General features: G+C 42.1%; 1 protein-coding gene across 17 annotated transcripts in view; it reads right to left on the reverse strand.

The window, feature by feature from the left end:
* Positions 1 to 20036, reverse strand: part of DTNB (dystrobrevin beta) — a 140912-nt gene that overhangs the window by 96518 nt on the left and 24358 nt on the right. For all 17 annotated transcript variants that reach the window (XM_031552623.1, XM_031552630.1, XM_031552628.1 and 14 more), the window contains 3 exons: positions 14746 to 14900; positions 9531 to 9636; positions 248 to 414 (listed from right to left, as the gene is read on the reverse strand). In XM_031552623.1, the coding sequence (XP_031408483.1) occupies positions 248 to 414; positions 9531 to 9636; positions 14746 to 14900 (428 nt within the window). The remainder of the gene's footprint in view (positions 1 to 247; positions 415 to 9530; positions 9637 to 14745; positions 14901 to 20036) is intronic.

The raw sequence follows: 20036 nt of genomic DNA on the forward strand, positions 1-20036 counted from the left end.
AACGTGTTAGGGTTTTGAAAAGGACTGTATTGTCTGCTTTAAACACTGGTGAATAGAATGACAACAACTGATAAAGGAACAACATTATTTATAATAAAAATAATGCTATTTACCCATTTACACACTTTGACTATTTGACAACCTTTAACAGTCCTACTGTGCAGTTCTGCTATAAAAACAACTTCAGCTTTCAGAATAAATCAGTACAGAAGAGGCTGTGTCTACAAGACAAAGAAAGGCAGGTTACCCAAGAGGAATGCTCCTTCATCTGGTGCTGGTTGCTGTGAGGCCCACTGGCATGGCCACGCCAAAAGCAGTTTTGGCAGAGCTGATAGTTGTGGCACTGTTGGCACCGGTACCGGAACCCCATCATGCTCTCACACCGGCAATAGGAACACTCCACAGGATGGAAGACTTGGTGAAGACGTGGAGGGAAACAGAAAAAATGAAAAGTAATAAGCAAACCTTAAGAAAACTGCAATCATTAAGTTTCACGAAAGCTTCCAAGAAAAACCAAACAAACCACAAGCCAGGTTCTCAATCACTAAAAGAAATTATCACTCCGGCCACGCCATGGCTTCTGAGTCCAGAAGAGATTATTTTGGATGAATAACTACATATCTGAGTTGATAACATATCAGCACCATCCAACAAGTTCAATATTTCTTCTTTTTCCCTTTTCGGATTTCCTCAGAACCAGAAAGCTCAATGCAAATTCAACAACAGAGAGAACATGAGTGGACAGGGAAAGCAATAGCATCATATTCATATAATCATAGAATCATTGAAGCTGGAAAAGACAAAGGTCATCAGGTCCAACCCCAACCCATTCCCACCATGTCCCTAGACAGAATGATAGAATCATGAATATTGAAAAAGACCTCAAAATAAGGTTCACAAAGGTTGACTTCTGCCTAAGGGACCTGAGTCAGCCAAGAGCTTCTCACTCAAATTCAGAGGACTGTATTTCTGCTCTAAAGCTCCTTGCTAGACGACACTTCCATTGACCAGGGGTTTGCCCAGCTGGACAGTGCAGAAATGCTACCCAAATTGAGGTTAGGTTTGCCCAAGTTATTGAAAACATCAGGGTAATAACTACAGGGAAGACCACTTGAGCATTAACCTGGACAGCAATATCATAAGCCAAGAATCAGGTGGATGATGCTCTTACTGCTACACAGAAACACCACGTAAAGAAAATGATGTGTAGAAGACAGTCAGCTTCAATGATACAAATGCCCATTGGAAATGGAAGCTTCTGTAGAGGAACTGTGAAAAGCAGAGAAAGCAGTGAAAAGCAAGTTCTACATTTATTTCAAATATAAGAAAAGAACTGGTTGGAAAAAAATAAAAAATGACGACAAGCAACCTTAAGTTAACAAAGCAACAGTACTTTTCTAAATCTTAGGAAGTGGAGAACATGATCTCAATGACTTCAGTAAATTCATATGAGAATTAGTAAGCATACTACAAGAAGACACAACAGGAAAAGTGAGTTCAGAGAATTGTCAGTTCCTTAAAGAAACAATGCTAAAGAAACAAGTATAAATATTTCTGGGCAGAGGAAGGAGCAGACTGCTGTAAAAAAAGCAACCTGACTAAAATGATGAGCTCAATAACTTCAAATTCAAAAAGAAGCCTACAGAAGTAAAAACAGGAACAAATCATCAATGACAGTTAAAAGAATAATGTAGTATCCCAAGACAAAGACAGAAATGAAAGAATGAGAGAAAATTAGCAAGCGATTTAAAAGAGATATCACAGAATTTGTGATTCTGATCCTTAAGAAAAGATGAAATTATACATTTATAACCACAGCCTTCCCGTGTTATTTTAACTTGTAGAGTACTTGAACAAATACTAAAGCAATTTAAGCACCTGAAGAACGTGAGCAATGAACATTTCCCAACTCAACTTTGTGTCTCTCCATGCCAGGTTAATTGGCATTGAAAATAGAACAAGGGCATTAAATGTCACCAATTTCCCATTTTACTTCAGTAATTCTTCCAAAACTGGCACGCCGTGGTATTTGCCTAACAGAGGGAAATACTCAGTAGATGAAAGGACTGTAGCTGAGATGTGAATTTCATCAGAAAAAAAACAGAAAATTATCAAAACAGAACGATCTAACGAGCAGGGCTCCAAAAGGGTTTATTCCAGGTCAGGTATTGCTCACTGTTTTCATAAAAATATTGAAAAACTGACAAAATGCCCAACTTGGGGCATCATGTTTCAACAAACAAGATCTAGGAGACAGCTTAGCTAAGAAGTGACTATGAGAAGGCACCAAACATGCAAGAGGTACTTACAAAAATACCAATGCATTCTGAAGAGCCAGCGGCCAAAACCCAGGGACCTGAGGATTTAAACTGCAGTAAGAAAAATCCATGCTAGAATACTAGGAAAAACTTTCTCACCCTAAGAATATTTAACACTGATCTCAGCCCAGCTTCTCATCCACACCGATGCTGAAACCTTTGGACTGAACGTTTTATGCAGCAGCAGGGCAGATCTCTTGAGAACTTTGGATGTATGTAAAGTTTGCCTTTGGAAAGGGAAATAGATGATGTCATGGGCTCCCACAGCTTTTTGGTATCCACCTCCAAGAACCCTTCTGTCCACGGAGAATTTCTGTCTCCTGCTGGGATCAAACATGGGGCCACTGCCTTAACATGGAGCTCTGAACCAGAGAATCAAAAACTTGAAGCTGATGCACTTGACTTAAGGAAAGCAATAACAGCATTCTGATGAAATAAACACCAGACAAAGTCACAGTGGTGTCAGGGTTCTGAGCATACTGCATACATGATGAGGAAAAAGACTGAAACAGTCATTATCAGAGATCGCGAGGTCTTCCTTACCTGGTTTCTGCCAAGTGCTACAGCACAATCAGATGCAGATGCTTTTTTTCCAACTTTTGGGAATATGTCAATGTGCCAATAAAATATGGTGTTGAAGACTTCAGTTCTCTCCTGTTCAGATTGCCTTCCACGTTTCTATCCACACTAATCCATTCAAGACTGAGGCTGTCATGAAGAGGTGCACTGATGATGTTTCTAACACCACTGACACGCCTGACTCCACATCATGTTTGAACCACAAGGACCTCATCCCATCTCATTCTTCCTCTCCATTCTGCCCTTAAACATTCACTGGTGTCATTGTTTATGCTTTATTTTCCCTGCCTCTGTGATCTGAACAAGTTCTCGCTATTGATACTTCCTCTTAGGAGGTGTTCCTTTACTCAAAGTTTCCAGTCACATATGGGAGTGGGAGTTTTAAGCTTCTTACTACTTTTCACTGCTTCCAAGACTTCAGTCATTCCCTTTCCTGATTGTCAGCGCTCCAAATTCAAGACTCCTCCTGGGTCCTTTTTGACAGACAACCCGCTCCTTCCTTCCTCCACTGGACCTGATGATCTCAGATGTCTTTTCCAACCTAAAGGATATTGTGATTCTTGCCAGCAGACCCTTTGAGACATCACAAAACTCACCTCACCCACTCCCAGCTGTGTCCTCTTCTTCCAACTCTGCCAGCCTCCAAAATTCTTCTCCTCTAATTAACTCTCAGCAGCAGACTATTTTGGCCATCAGTGTACAAAACTGCCATCAGCAATCATCCAGTCAGTATTCAAATCTCTCTTTTCATTCACATTTCCTCTCTGATCTGGACATATTAAATTCTTCCAAGTGAAAATGCGAGGTGACCATTCTCCTCCTCCTTTTCTTTCCTCCTCTGTCTCAAAGATATCTCTCATTTGCTCTCTTCTACAAAACTGTAATTTATTCAAAGACCTTGTGCCATCTTGTGATTTACCTGAGATGCCTCTATTTTTTTCCCCTGCATTTCAGTGGTCTGCTTTTCTGACTCCGCAGTATATCAAAATATATGTAAGAGCGGTGATGCAGTGGCACAGTTGCCCAGGGAGGTGGTGGGGTCACCAACCCTGGAGGTGTTCCAGAACTGTGGGGATGTAGCACTGAGGGTCATGGTCAGTGGACACGGTGGGATGGGTTGGGGTTGGGCTTGGTTATCTTAGAAGTCTTTTCCAATCATGATGGTTGGAATATATTGGATTAGGTTTTCAGATTACAAGGACACACAAATTTGTCCTTCTTCTCTAACTCCTGGAGAAGAAGACATAAGTCCCTTGTCTCACTACCAAGAAGCCATTCCTGTCAAAATCCCTCATTACTGTTTCCCACCCAAATGGGAAATGTTACTCCATCATCAGTCTTTGAGCTGCAACCCCCAAATCCCTGCCCTGAAATCTCCATTTGCTGCCTTCCTTCTGTGCCTCCACCTTTTATCTTACGCTTTCACTGCTAATGCCCAAGCCACTGCTCTGTCAGAACAAAGTATTTCCCACTGGGACATATTGTAAAGGCTTCCAAAATACAGTAGTAATATACACATTAGATTACTTAAAATGAAATAATGAGGAAAAGTTTTAGAGTAATTGTGGATCTGCATTTCAGGTATATTATTTCAAATTACTGTAAATGTAAAGATACACCAGACAGGTAAGGTTTATGCAGACTGGAGACTGGTCTGGAACTGAGAAGCATAGCAAAGTTGTCTACATAGAGATGACAGAGTATTTCCATGGGAAGGATATCAAGAACAAAACACAGACAGAAATAAGTAGGAGAAAAGAACAGAGCCTTTATAAAAGTGCGTGGGAGTAATCGACAAAGACGTGGAAAAAAACCTAGCAGCTAAAGGAAAACGAAAATACGAGAACTTTAAAATACAAGAAAAGAAATCAAAGAGGAGATAATGAAAGTAGAAAGCTAAAGCAGGATGCAGATGAAGTAATCTTTTTGTATAAGAGAGTTGCAGGGAAGACCTGGAAAAACACATTGTTCAAAAACTCTGGCTAATACAGAATTAGTGTTGGAAGAGAAATGCTTTGAAGAACTTGCCATGACTATAAATACAAACCTTTATTTAAACATCTGTCTTTATACTACTCTTTTTCATCTGGTACTAATAGCTACATCTGTAAGCTGACATACTGCTACACGACTGTGCTTTGTCCTGGTGGACCCAGGCCAGGAATACTGATGTGCACATCCAGAACATCTAAATTCTAGTACTCCAAGGCAAAAGACTTACCAATGATGATGTTAGCTATGAGATAAAAATGTAATCATCTGCTTAATTAACCACAAAAGTCCTAGTGCTCTGAACCCAAAATTAGCACAAAAATCATGACCAGTGTATAATGTATATGTCAAGCTCCAGGTTCCAACTCTGGAGTTTTTTATTTTTCCATGGGAACTATTCTAATGAGCGGAAAGAGAAGATTTGAAGTCTTCCAGCAGATTAACATCCTCCGCCCACGCCAATGGAGAGAGGTCTGCTCAAGCAGCAGTTCAATGCAGGAACCCAAACTTTTCTATCGATTAAACAAGGAACCTGACCTCCTGACTCAATTAAGTTGAGAATACACCCAAACTGGTTCTGTATTCTTCTGCTGGAACTCAGTTCTCCTGTAGAAAGCACTACTAAGTATTAAAAACATAATTTCTGGCAACTATAATGATGAATTCCCTTGATATATTAGATATATCAAATCAAAACAGAATCAAAGCATCAAAACAGAATGTAAATCACCTTCCAAGATAAGTTCTGACAAGTTACCAGGCATGCACAGACATATCCTGGCTGTATGGATGGAAGAGAAGGAAAGACTTGTAAAGAGGAGACAAGGCAAAATCTAGGGGCAGGAGAGAAGTTGTTGGTTGGTTGGGGTTCACTTGGTTGGTTTGTCTTCTTCCTCTCCTGAGTTTTATAAAACTCTACCAAAAACTAGCTGGGAAAAACCTGTGAAATTAAAGTCTGAGTGTGAGCTATGAGAGGAATGATAAAAATTCTCAAGCTTTGCCAAACCTTTAAATAAAGCCTTCCCTTTGGATCTGCTTTCCACCTGACTCTGCAGATCAGATGGGCTCCTTGCACGGGATCAGCAGCTTCAGATGGACTGCGTCAGTCTGGCACATGCCATGGAGCAGGCTATGAAGGATGGCCTTTTGCAGAAATCTACATTCCACAGGAAATGTGGGACCAGCAAGAGGAAAGACTGAAAAGTATTACAGAAATTTTTATCCAGGAAAGAAATGATGGGTTTAAAACCTCCTTGGAATATTACTTCTTTTTGAAATGTGCTTCTGTATGTTCATCATTGGTACTTGTTAAGTGACATCACGCCTCTCGGAGGAGGATCAGACCAAAATGAAAGCATGGAGTTGCCACTGGAACTCCTTTGCCACTGTTAGGATATTTAGGGGTTTTGTGGGACATCTGTGAGCTTATGGAAAGCTTTCTTAATGGAAATGAGAATTCCCAGCAGCCTGGGAAAGCACAGAGGCACATCTGGCATATTTTCCCAGGAAATCACCTTCTTCCTTTCAAAATATGTGGAGAGAAAAAAAAAGAGAATAAAAATGGCATAAGCACTGCAGTTTCCTGGATTTTCTAGTTTTTTTTTTATTATTTTTATCTATTTATTTCCAAAAGAAAGCTGAAAATGGATTCCACTGTCAGTTTCTATCCTTTCTTGTTTGGAATAGATTTACTACAGGCAAGGCTGCTTAGCAGTTGCTAAACATGAATTGGGTCATTTCAGGAAAAGAGCAAGTAGCAATTCTCAATCCCTTTCAGAAATTACTGCAGTGATTCTGAGCTTCTGGGAAAGCTCACACTGATTTGCCACACAAGGCAGCCAAAACCAACCAAAGAATGACCTGACACTATGAAAAAATGCAATGGATTATTCTTTAACTGGGAACTCCTAAACACAAACTGCATTGTCCCTACACTTTCATACATTTGTTTTTCTGAATCATTGTACATTCCTACCCTAGAGAGCAGATGAGCTAGCAAAGTATTTCTACCAAAGATAATGAGTGCTTAAGACAGCACAAAGGCCAAATTCAAGAGTTGGATATTCTTTTCAATATTTTCTTTTTTTACAGCGGAAAGAGAACACAGCCTGAAGACTCTTTCCATTTGCATTTCTCCAGGAACAAAACTAAAAGGATTAGAATGCCTACACAAAAACAATGCTGCACGTTGGCAGTCAAACTGAACCGATGGCTCTCCCAAATAAGGTGCTGGCCCATTTGTACAGAGCAGTGCTACCAACCAAAGACGTTTGTCTGATGTGTTGAGAAAGAAGACAAGATTCAAAGGTAAGGAAAAAACCTATTTCTCCAATAGAACAAACTTAGTTCACAGCCTAATTGCCTTTTACTTGAATGAGAGCTGAAAAGACAGCCACAGAAATAGGAGGATTTTTTCTTCAGGTTGTCAGCTAAGGTGTTCAGATGCCTCTGCAGTAATTTCTAATGATTGCCACAGTAATTAACGAAAATGTTGACAAACTGTGAAGGAGACAAGCATCTGCTTGGAAGGAAAGATCAGATAACAAAAGCACTGACAAGGCACAATCCAGAGAAAACTGGAAAGAAACAAAAAGACTGCAGAACAAGACTACCACTGATCAGGTAATGTCAGGTGACATGACCAACATGGCAGCAGGAAGGACACAAAATTAAGGATGGAGCTTTAGGAACTGAGACCATCCTATCAGGAAAATAGCATTTAATGTCTGAAGCCAAAATAAGAGAAAGCTACTTCCTAAATGAACAACTTCAGGGAATGATTTAATGGAATTTCCATTGTAAACACATATAGAATCACAGAATCATGGAGCAGCTGAGACTGGATGGAACTTCAGGACATCTGCTCAAGTCGGGCCAGCTGGAGCTTGCTGCTGCATGACTGCCAGTTTCGGTTTTGAGTATTTCCAAGGATGGAGACTCCACAGCCTGGACAACCTCCAACCTGATGGCAAGGGGCATTGATCACCTCTTCCAACCCACGACAGGAGGCACTGACCACCTCCTCCAACCTGATGGCAAAGGGCATTGTCCAGGACATCACTGTTTCGGCTATCTAGTAATTTCTTCTAGGTACTTTCAAGAAAAAAGCTCAGACTCGAGCTCAGACTACTGGATTATCTCCAGATATTTCCACCATTTCCCTTGTAGTTGGACCAGATGGTCTGTGAAAGTCCCTTCCAACTGAACTATTCCATCATGTTTCAACATTTTACCCTTGCCTGAGCTCTGTGAAATTCTACCCTGACCTATAATTCATATTAACTTTTTACTGCTTGTTCCCTTACTGTATTTATTCCAGTCTGTGTGCTTTACTTGAAGTAAAAGCTTATAAAGATAAGAGGATAAAGAAAAAAGAGCAAACAGAAGCTGCTGCCATTTCAACCTGTTACATAAGGGTGGGAAAGATTGGCAGTACCAGAGTCTGCCTAACACTTCAACTAAATCAACCTTCTCAGCTCTTTCAGAAGTTTTCCCTTTCAGATCTGTTTCCATGACATTACTCCCCCCAAAAATTCTTTGATAAATCACTTTTTTTCTTTTCAATTGTACACACAATTGTCAGAAAACGTTTGTAAACATACAGAGCAATTGGGAAATTAACCATCTCTTCTGTTGCAGTAAACAAGAAAAAGCCTGTTGAGCATTGCAGCTCTGCTCTTATTCAGTGCTGTACAAACGCAGATTGAAAACACAACCAGATACGCTTTGCAAGAGGCTCAAGAAAAGACAATAAAACAAACACCACAAAAGAGCATATCAAAATCACAGCAATACTGAACCACTTCGCAGACATCAGGAAGCAGAGAATGGAATAACTCCTGACCACTTTGCTAGAGACACACAGACTGCTGGGGTTTTAAAGCTTTGCCTGGGCAAGGACAAGAGGGACTTCACCTATGTCCTAAAAGGAAGAAATCTACACCCCGAGATGCTTATAAACACACTAAGCTGAAGAAGAGGTAACACCTGGTAGGGCAGAGATGTTGAAGAATGATAAGAGGATTTTACTGTGTGGTGAAGGAAACAAAAGATCACATTCAGTTTTTCCATCTCTTATTGCTCCTTAAACAGATTCTGTTAGCGGTAATAACAGGAATTTTAGAAGAGGTCTGGAAGTGAGAGGAACTCAGCACAGTGAGTGAATGGAGTTGCACTCGATGATCCTTATGGGTCATGACATTCTGTGATTCTATGAGTCGTGCTCAAACGCTGCTCAAGACAGACATTTAAACTGTACCAACATCATTGGAAGTTCGCACTTGCAAGCATATGTTAAGGCATCATTCAAGTGAAGATTTACTTAGAAAGTTTCAGAATAAATGTGAGCATTGAGAGAATGCCATTTTTCTCCTTTTTTTTTTTTTTTGTCTTTCACTACTAACAATGCCAGAACCTTAACTTAAATACTAACAATTGACATTGTTGTTGGTTCCATCAGCCATCCATTTTCCTCCTAGAAGTGCTGAACATGTGTCACTCCAACAGAATCCTAAGGCCTAAGTGCTCTGGGACCTGGACAGTTACGGTGGGAACACATTCACTGAGACAGGACAGCACATCAACGTATTTGATCAACATATAACCCTGCTCACAGGGTTCTGAATAAAATATTCCATTTACCATTTTCAACATGGGCAAGTCTGTGCATGAGAGGCAGCCACACAAGGCACTGAGGAGGTGGATCAGCCATCAATGTGTCTAAAAACATGTTCAGCATGATCTTTTTCTGCAAAGGAAAAAGAAACACAGCTTAAGACAATTGTCCATTTCATTTCAAATTTTCAGTATTTAACATTTCTTTTTCAGCTTTAACATTTCTCTACTATTCAGCTTCCATCTACCAACAATATAGGAAATGCTCTAATGATAAAATTGATATTTTGCTCAGGGAGCTTCAATCTACACTGAGCAAACAGCACCACCACAAAGAGGGTATCAGTACAGACACAGCATCATCACACAAAAATTAAAGATTCACAGATGATGAGAAAATTCCAAGAAACAGAGGACAAGTCAGTCTGGATTAGCTGCTGAATTATAGTTCAAAAGGGATACAACAAATGTGAGGAGACTATTCAACAGTGTAGGAAAAGGTATTTCAAGCATATAGGCAGCACTAAAAAAAGTAGACATTAAAAAAAAAAAAGGTAATTACAACTAATATTCATACAGCATCCACACAGTAAATTACTTTAAAGAAATACAGAACAAGAGGCAAGGGGAGAAATACACTTAGGTTTAGAAAACGTATTATCACTGATAATGAAATTGAAGTGAAATCATTAGAAGGAAGTCGTGTTTTAAGAGTAGTATTTTCTAAGGTTTCAAATTCAATCAAGCAAGAGAAAATTTCTGCTGCAAATACAAACAGATGGAGACAATTGGTAACAAAACCAGTTGAGAGTGCTGTGGATATAACATGAGAATATATCGGCTTCTGCATGCAGGCAGCTGGAAGATTAGGAATGTCTGCTAAACAGACGACCACTTTTTCCTCACCTTACCCTGTGGCAGTGCTACCTCAAAGAGCATCCAAAGGGCAGGGCAAGCAGAGCTGGAGGAAAAGCCAGGCTGGGATTCTCACAGCCCTGCTCCTGCCTCCTCCTTCCTGTGGAAGTGAAGAAACCCAGCACATCTCAGTGCTTCCGAGAAGCACACTGCCAGTGCTGAAGGAAGCCCTCTGACAGGAGATGTCCCATCCCTGAAGGTGCTCAAGGCCAGGTTGGATGACCCTGGACCAATTTTATGGTTCGCAACCCTGCACATGGCAGGGGGTTGGAACTGGATGGGCTTTAAGGTCTCTTCCCACCCAAACCATTCTATGATTCTATTCTATGAACTGTTCACAGCATGCAGTGTCTGAAAACCCAATGCCCTGTTCACACAACAAGGAACCGTAGAAACAACGAGTCACAGAATCATCCAGGTTGAAAAAGACCCCTAAGATCACTCGGTCCAACCCCATCCCACTGACCACATCCCTCAGTGCCACATCCCCACAGCTCTGGAACACCTCCAGGGATGGTGACTCCACCACTTTCCTGGGGAGCCACAGTGCTAACAGTGTTGAATGCCATCGCTGCCCAGTGTGCAAGTGGCACATTACACATCTTGTATGGGTAGAGGAGGTGCTCAATGCCAGATTAAACTGGGCTTTGGGCATCCTGATCTGATGAGTACTAACCAGCCCACGGCAGGTGTTGAAACTGGATGGGCTTAAGGGTCTCTTCCAACCCACACCATTCTATGATTCGATGATTCCATGACTGTATAGCATTACACATATACTCTCTAAGGCTCCCAGTTCCGTCTGACTCCCATCTCTCACCCTGTCTCATACATGGCAGCACATGAAACATTTTCTGGCAGTAATTCTTTGCCAGAGCTGAAGAAGGTCACACCAAGACAGCCTAAGGCACTTTTGTTTTGATACACTGCTTCCAATATGGAAAATAGTAGAATCTTCACAGAATGGTTGGGTTGGAAGGGTCTTTAAAGATCACAGAACCATAGAATGGCTTGGGTTGGAAGGGATCTGAAAGTCCCCCCAGCACCAACCTCTGCCATGAGATGGTTGCCACCCACCAGATCAGGCTGCCCAGGGCCTCATCCAGCCTGGCCTTGAGCAATCCAGAGATAAGGCATCCAGAATGCATGTCAACGTTCTGGGTCACTGCAACCCAACTAAGCTGAAAGATAAGTCTGGGAGTTATTACAGCGGCAGGAAAACAGAACAGAATAGTTTAACTTGGAAGGGACCTGCTGTGACCTACTGTCATGTTATTTTGGGACTGACTCCAAATTCAAACATCACTAAGAGCGTTATCCAGGTGCCTTAATAACGTCTCACATTGGTACCAGACAGCTGAAGGCCATACGAACTCGCAAGAAGAGAATTCTCTGTGGCCGTAAGGGTTGTGAGGAGGAGGGAAACCAGACAGAGCTGAGTACCAATGCATGCTGTAAGGTCAGAAGCATGTTACTGTTTGTTAAAGTCAGAAACCTTGTATCTCACAGGAGCTGTAGGTTCTCCCTCTTCCTGTGGGTTGCTCCAAGTCATAAATAAACGTTTTCTGGTGACAAAGATCTCTGTGTACAATATGGACAACTCACATTAGAATCAAAATGTAATAGGACAGCTTTTCTGCTGGAAATTTTTCTCTCAAGCAAATTAAACCTTCCAGCCCCTGTTGGAGCAAAGTGACTTCTCTGCAGTTCACCAGAGGGCAGCAAGGACCCAGGCTCTGGATTTTTACACTGATACAGGTGGAAATGCTGCAAGCACCAACCTAACAAAAGCACACAGTTTTGTTGCCACTGCAAGCATTCCTGGCAATGCAGCAAGCAGCAGCCTGCTGCTCTTGAAGCTAGAATGCAGGGAAGGAGACTCAAAAGTGGCTTTTTTGGAGCTGGGCTCAGAGCCTCACCATGAAGCAAACACAAAAACCTCACTCACCCAGCATTTGTGATGCAACACAATCAGATCACCTGTCAATAGGGACCCAACTCAAAGAACACAAACTGAAAGTTACCAAATTTTCACAGCACAGCCAGCCAGGAGGGTCAAACACCTCCCAGCATTTGCTAGATTGGTGTTTTCTGAAATGGGTAATACAATATCCTTATGAGAAACACAGGGATCACAGCCAGGTAAACAGAAGCTTTAAGGAAAGTATGTCATGATCTCATATCTGTGGCAGCACCCACTTGACTTTGAATAGTAAATTATGGCTGGAAGCTCTATATGAATCTGGAAACCATTGTAAAGAATGCAGCTCCTGCTGAAGTGTCCCAATAAAATCTATTTCCTGTGGACAAGAAGACTGAATTACTCCAACTGTGACCCTGGGGGGTTACACAGGGCAATGCTCGTAGCCCTAAGCTCAATAATGCATGGATTTACATTATTCTAACTGTGCCCAGTGTAACCACTCAGTCTCCCAAATGATTTCAGCATCCAGATAGACTGTTAACATCAGCTAGGAATCACTTTCAATAAACGGTTTCCCTGTAGTCACCCTGCTTGAGGAAGGTTGCAGAAGATAATGTGAAGATGCATTCCAGCAGCTCCATGTCTCTCCTGTACTGAGCACTCTACATCTGGATGCAGTGCTCCAGGTGAGGCCTCACAGCACAGAGCAGAGGGGCAGGATCACCTTCCCTGCCCTGCAGGCCACGCTGCTTTTGGTGCAGCCCAGGGTACAGTTGGCCTTCTGGGCTGTGAAGGCACAGTGCTGGCTCACGGCCAGCTGCCACCCACAAGTACTTTCAAATCCTTTTTGGTACAGCTGTGCTCAATTCCTTTGCCCCCCAGCTTGTAGTGATAGTGGGGATTGCCTCAACCCAGGTGCAGACCTTGCACTTGGCTTTGCTGAACCTCACGAGGTCTTCCTGGGCCCACTGCTCAGCCTGTCTCTCTGTGTAGCATCCTGTCCCTTGGGTGTGTCAGCTGCACCCCACAGCTTGGCGTCACGCATAAACTGCTGAGGATGCACTCAGTCCCACTGTTGATGTCATTGATGAGGATATCAAAGAGCACCAGTCCCAGTACTGACCCCTGAGGGACACCACTCATCACTGATCTCTATCTGGACATGGAGCCACCGACCACCGCTCTCTGGGAACGATCTCACAACCAGTTCCTCATCCATTGAACAGTTTACCATCAAATTCGTATCTTTCCCTTTTGGAGAGCAGGATGCTGTGGAGGGCTGTGCCAGTGCCCTCACTGAAGTCCAGATAGACAACAGCACTGGCTCTTCCCTTGGCCACTGATACAGTTACACCAACATAAAAGGACACCAGGTTGGTCAAGTAGCAATCATGACAAATGTCAGGCAAGTCTCACATCTCTCTTTGCAGACAGAGCATTTACAGCTTAGAATCTGATGTTTGACTTGGTAGCTCTCAAATGAGGCCATGGTTTACCCCTTAAATGCAGTATCCCTACATGCAAGAATGGCTTGCACAGCCTGAGAAAAAGGGTGGTATGTTGAGAATAAGGGCTTACCCACAAATGCCTCAGCAATTACAGGCAGAAACCAAAAAAATCATTTTTTAATACATCACCTGTAAGACAATTCTCCGTCCTCAGTAACTTACAGATGAGAAGAAGCTCTTGTTGTTTCCTAAACCAAAGGCCCTTTCCTTTTGTGTTCTATTTCAAATATAGGGACTCCTAATCAACGTAAATTCATCAAAAAGTGACTACAAATTCTAAATCTAAACACTTTGAGAAATATTTAGAATATAGTCACAATCACAGCCTAAACATTTAAGTTTAGGTCTAGCTTTCTCTAGGCTTACGCTTACAGTAGAACTAAGGCTTAATTATGCTATTGTACATCTCAAATTAAAAGCAATTTCTCAGAACAATCAAATCATAACAGAAACATTGATATTGCAGAGGCTTCTGCAATATCTATTCCAAAAATTACATGAAATGCATTTACTTTGTGCAGACTAAACAAACTAACAATTGATTTGTTGAAAATAATACTCTTACTACTGGTAAGCCTAAAAAAACTCCAAGGTAGAAACGCTGCACTTCCTGTTTTGGACAAGAATAGGTTACCCTTGATTTTCTATTTTCTTCCCATGTGTTCAAAGGTACTCCTTGGAGAAGGAGAACAAACTAAAAGTGTGCAAAATCCTTTAATTCCTTAAGACCTAGGTGGACTATTTTAAATTATTCAGGCTTAAATCTGCCTAGATAACACACTGTATGTCACCAAATCTCCCTTCCTGCAAACCCCATACAAGCTATACCCAAAAAGCCAGGACTACAGGACTGCAGTAACAAGAAATGAAACTCTGTTTTGAATTAAACTCTTACTTGTTGTGGGAAGCACGTCCGTACAGAATGCTCTGTGTATCCAAAAGAAGGTCCCTCAAACACAGCAGTTGGAAGTTTTAGAACTTCTTTCAAAAACTGATCAAACTTGGAAAATATCATTAGTCCGTTTGAATCTGATATTTGAGAGAAAATATCTGTAAGAAAATATAATAAAACATTTGGGTAAACACACGCTTGCTACAGAAAACAAAAGCCTAATAATTTCAGTTCATTTAAATTCCAAAGCATTACTCCTTTTGTTTAATCCTAAACACAATTTCTTTTTAGTTGATATCAAGATAAAATTTATGAATGGCCACGTTTCAATGTGCTATGACATAAATCCCTCTATTCCCTCCATCCCATATCAAAAAGCACTGAGAAGACACTGAGGCACTGAGGGATGAGGTTAGGGGGCAGGATGGGCTGGGTTGGTGGTTGGACGTGGTGATCATAGCTGTCTGTTCCAATCTCAAGGACTCTATGATTTCTTTACCTCTCCAGCCCCTCTGCCCACCCATCCCACGCTGCTAACCCAGAGCTCCCAGCTCTGTGTCTCAGCAGAAGTAAAAATATAGGAAAAGATAGATAGAGAGGGTTGGAAGAAAACGATGTCATGGGAGATGCTAGGACTGCTGCACACAGATGGAGCAGAACTGTCTGGGTGGCAAAATCTCTCTGGAGAATACAAATTCTTGAACAGTAAAGCTTGGTCTCTGCTATGACTGCAGTCGGGTTACACTATAAAGAAAGATGTCTCTAATATTAGTAAGACCTAAAATGTTTGAAGACAAGACAGATACCAGAATGCTTCACTAAGCAGCCTCTGAATCATCTCTGAAGCTATCTAAGACACCATAAGTAACTGAACATCAAAAAGGATGCGCTGACAAAAAGTAAGCTTAGTTTAAGTGATCAAAGCCACGTCTGTAAAAAAGACTATTTCAGAAAGGTGTATTTCCAGTAAACTAAAATGAATGAATGAGCTCGTGAAAAAGTCTACAGTGCTTGAGCTGAGGGCTGGATACTAGGAAAAGTTTCTTCTCTGAAGAGTGGCCAAGTATTGGGACAGGCTGCCCTGGGAAGTGGTGGAATCACCATCCCTGGAGATGTTCAAGGAGTGTGGAGATGTGGCACTGAGAGAGGTGGTCAGCAGGCATGGTGGGATGGGATGGGGTTGGGCTTGGGGATCTCGGAGGTCTTTTCCAACTGGAATGATTCTGTGATACAACTGCTTGGGGTTTGTATCAGGCAAAACATACAGGCTTGATGGGAAAGGTCTGAAGTCCTTGCTAAACAGTCTTACAAGGCATATAAGAAATAAGGACTGGAAAAACAATCAAACAAACCAACAAGAAAGGGAGAAGGTAGATGATTAAAGAATGCTGTATTTTAAAGAATTAATCCAAGCAGAAAAATCAAATTTCACTGGAAAATTTAACATGGAAGAGAAGTCATGGAAATAACTGGAACTAATTAGAGAGCAAAACCTTCACAATCCTAAAATGCTGAATATCAGGTTCACCCCAGAACTGGCACATGAACTTGGTCCAATAATCAGTCTATTAAGGTGGGACTGGTAGAACAAGATTGCAACATGACAGTACTTGTATTTAAAAAAAGTACAAGAATCATTTGGGTAAATACAATCTATTAATCTAATTTCAACAGCATGCAAGATTTAAACGATTTTAAGGAGAAGGTAATTAAAGCTACGAAAGAAATGAAAAATGAGATAAAAATGAACAAGCTATATCAAGAATAAATTAAAAGAAACCCAAGTGGTTTTGTAGTCAAAATGAAGTTGAAGTCATCTGCGTGGGGAAACTTTCACAGGGGAAATTAGCGGTTGAAATTGGAAAAGATAAAGATTCATAGGATTTAATTAAATAGTCATCTTCCCTTCCAAAGGGCACTAAATTACCTGAAAAGAGAAAACCTCAAGCTAAACGGCAGCTAACAGGGTAATTTCTAAAGATCCCACCTTAAAGTCACATCGTGCATGTGCTAATTAAGTTTCCAATAACAAGGTATTGTACTTCAATTCTCATCCAAAGATTCAGTTCAGTGCAACCAGACTATAAACATGTTTCTGTGCTTTTTTTTTTTTACTAGAGAAAACAAAACTTGAACACCAAAACACTGCTCAATTCCAAAGATACCAACATAAAATGGAGTAGAACTTGATGAGCATTGTGAACAAAGCTCCTATCATATCATAGAATCACAGAACGGCCTGGGTTGAAAAGGACCACAGTGCTCATCCAGTTCCAACCCCCTGCTATGTGCAGGTCACCAACCAGCAGACCAGGCTGCCCAGAGCCACATCCAGGCTGGCCTTGAATGCCTGCAGGGATGGGGCATCCACAGCCTCCTTGGGCAACCTGTTCCAGTGCCTCACCACCCTCTGGGTGAAAAACTTCCCCCTAATATCCAACCTAAACCTCCCCTGTCTCAGTTTAACACCATTCCCCTTGTCCTATCACTACCCACCCTCACAAACAGCCGTTCCCCCTCCTGTTTATACGCTCCCTTCAAATACTGGAAGGCCACAATGAAGTCTCCCTGGAGCCTCTTCTTCCCCAAGATGAACAAACCCAGTTCCCTTAACCTTTCCTCACAGGAGAGGTGCTCCAGCCCTCTGATCATCAAATAAACCTGTCCAGTATTTCCCTCGAGAGCCTTCTTTCAACTGGCTGTAACTTTACCAGTCTGCATTTTCTACTGGGCATTTGCATGATGCTTTACAATTTCAGCTGAAGACCCAACCACTTCTCTGCATGAGTTAAAAAGAAAGGAAAAAGCCAAACAGACCCAAACCCCTGGCACCCTCATTTTTTAAGGAGTTGATTGGGAGACTTTCCTGTGCTTCAATTTCTTCAAAGCTGACAAATTTAATTACACAAATTTGAATAATATTTCTTAAAAACTAATGCATAATAGTTTAAAAGCCAAGAAAATCAATCTGTAACAGACACAAATTAATTTGTGCTTCTTAGGGGATTTTTCCTGGTCTTAATCTAAAATACAGAATCAAGTAAAAAGAGCAAATAGGAAATATAAGCCAGTCAGCCTCAGTTTAGATCCTGGGAAAATAATGGACAAAATTCTCTTGGAGCACTTTTCCGAGCACCCAAATTTGACTGAAGCAGTTGGTAGGGATCTGCTAAGGAGAAATTCCACCTGACCAGCACAGCTTGCTCTTCTAGCATTCAAACTGGGACGTCACAGCCTGGAGGGATGAAAAACCAGGTGGGTATGGAGCAAGTTAGATGATTGGTCTTAGAGGACAGTAGATAATGGGTCACACTGCATTGGGGCCAAGAACAAGGGGACTGGAGCTGGGCTCTGTCCTGGGAAATGTCCTGCTCAACATCTCTGCTAGCGAGCAGCAGGATGCACTCTCCTCAGGTTTGTAGGTACAAAGCTGGGGAGGTCCAGGTGCCCAAATGGCCATAAAGACCAAAGGCATCCTGGCTTGTGTCAGAAATATTGCAGTCAGCAGGACAGGGAGGTGACTGTCCCTCTGTACTCAGCTCTGGTGAGACCACTCCTCAAATACTGTGTTCAGTTTTGGGCTCTTCACTATGAGAAAGACAGTGAGGCACTGGAGTGTGTCAGAGAAAGGCAATTGAAGCTGTGAAGGGTTTGGAGCACAAGAATCATGAGGAGTGGCTGAGGGAGCTGGGATGGGTCAGCCTGGAGCAGAAGAGGCTCAGGGGAGACCTCATTGCTCTCTACAGCTCCTGAAAGGAGGTTGTGGTGAGGTGGGGGTTGGCCTCTGCTCCCAGAGAACAGTGATGGGATGAAAGATGATGGCCTCAAGTTGCAGCGGGGGAAGTTCAGTTTGGATATTAGAAAAAACTTATTCTCTGAAAGAAAGGTCAAGCTTTGGAACAGGCTGCCCAGGCAGGTGGTGGAGTCACCATCTCCAGAAGCATTCAATAATCACAGAGATGTGGCACCGAGGGACATGGTCAGTGAGTGTGGTGGAGGTGGGTTAGGGTTGGACTTGGTGATTTTAGAGGCCTTTTCCAACCTTAATCATTCCATGAAATTCTACGATAGCCCCAAAAGCAAGGGCTGCCATCCAGTGAGAACCAGGCAAGCTGGAGGAATGGGTCAAAAGGAACTGTATGAAACAGAAAAAGGACAAATGCAAATTCCAAAAGGAAGAGACTCTGGCAGTGATGCAGGCTGGGGACTGGCTGGCTGGCACAGATCTGCAGGTAACGTCCTTGGGAAATTTGGGGTCCCAAGTTGAAGATGAGCCAGCAGCATGGCACAGCAGCAAGGAAGGTCAACAGCATCCTGAGCTGCATTGAGCAGGAACTCACCCTCTATTGAGGGAAGTGATTCTTTTCCTCCCCTCAAAACTTGTTACATCTCCTCCAGGCACTGTGTCCAGCTTTGAGACCAACAGAATATCTGAGAACCACAGAAGGTGAAGGACATACTGAAGTGTAGAGGGCTACAAGGATGCCCAGCAGGTTGGAGCACTTATCCTGTGAGGACAGGCTGAGGAAACAGCACTTGTTCAGTCTGAAAAAGACTGAAATATTGGGAAGGCATAATAACAGTATCCCAAAACCTACAAGGAGGCTGTAAAGGACACAGAGGAAAAGTGCTTTTTGAGGAAGATGTAGTGATTTGCATTTGAGAACTTGGCACTGGAGAGGCCAGAAGTCTGGCTGATGCAGTCAGTGCACCAGAGGATCTAAGAGAACAGACACAGGGTAGACTATGGCCATTCACTGCAGGCATCCATATGGCACAGGTATATCCATGCATTTTTGCCATTAACAGGCCTTCATCGTGGCCATCCAGAGAGGGGAACAAACCCAGGTCACAGTGCTGTCCATGTGGGTGCTCTCTGCTCCTCCTGTTCCATGGGTCCATTCATCCTACTGGGACGCAGGCCCTTAAAATGAGCAAGGTTGGAATTTGTTTGAAGTCAGGTTCTGTTTGCAATTTACTTGCAGAAAGAACATGGAAGGAAACACTAATTACTTCACTATGGATCTGCTCGAATGCCAAAATGAAGTCACTCAAGTCCACAAACTTCATCATCTTTATATGGTATTTCTCTAGCTTAAAAAATGTGATGCTAAAAACTAAGCCCATTGCAACAGGCTGAGCTTGTAACTCCTTCCTTGCACATCGTGTAAAGCAACTCCTTCACAAGGAGTGTCAGTCACTGAAAATAATCTTTCCCACTGAAAGCAAAGTGGTATCATTGAACAACTCCATTCATATGCACTGTCAGACACTGTGCAGTCTAGAAGAAAAAC

This window comes from Meleagris gallopavo, chromosome 2 (genome assembly GCF_000146605.3).
Source record: "Meleagris gallopavo isolate NT-WF06-2002-E0010 breed Aviagen turkey brand Nicholas breeding stock chromosome 2, Turkey_5.1, whole genome shotgun sequence".
Taxonomy (NCBI): Eukaryota; Metazoa; Chordata; class Aves; order Galliformes; family Phasianidae; genus Meleagris; species Meleagris gallopavo.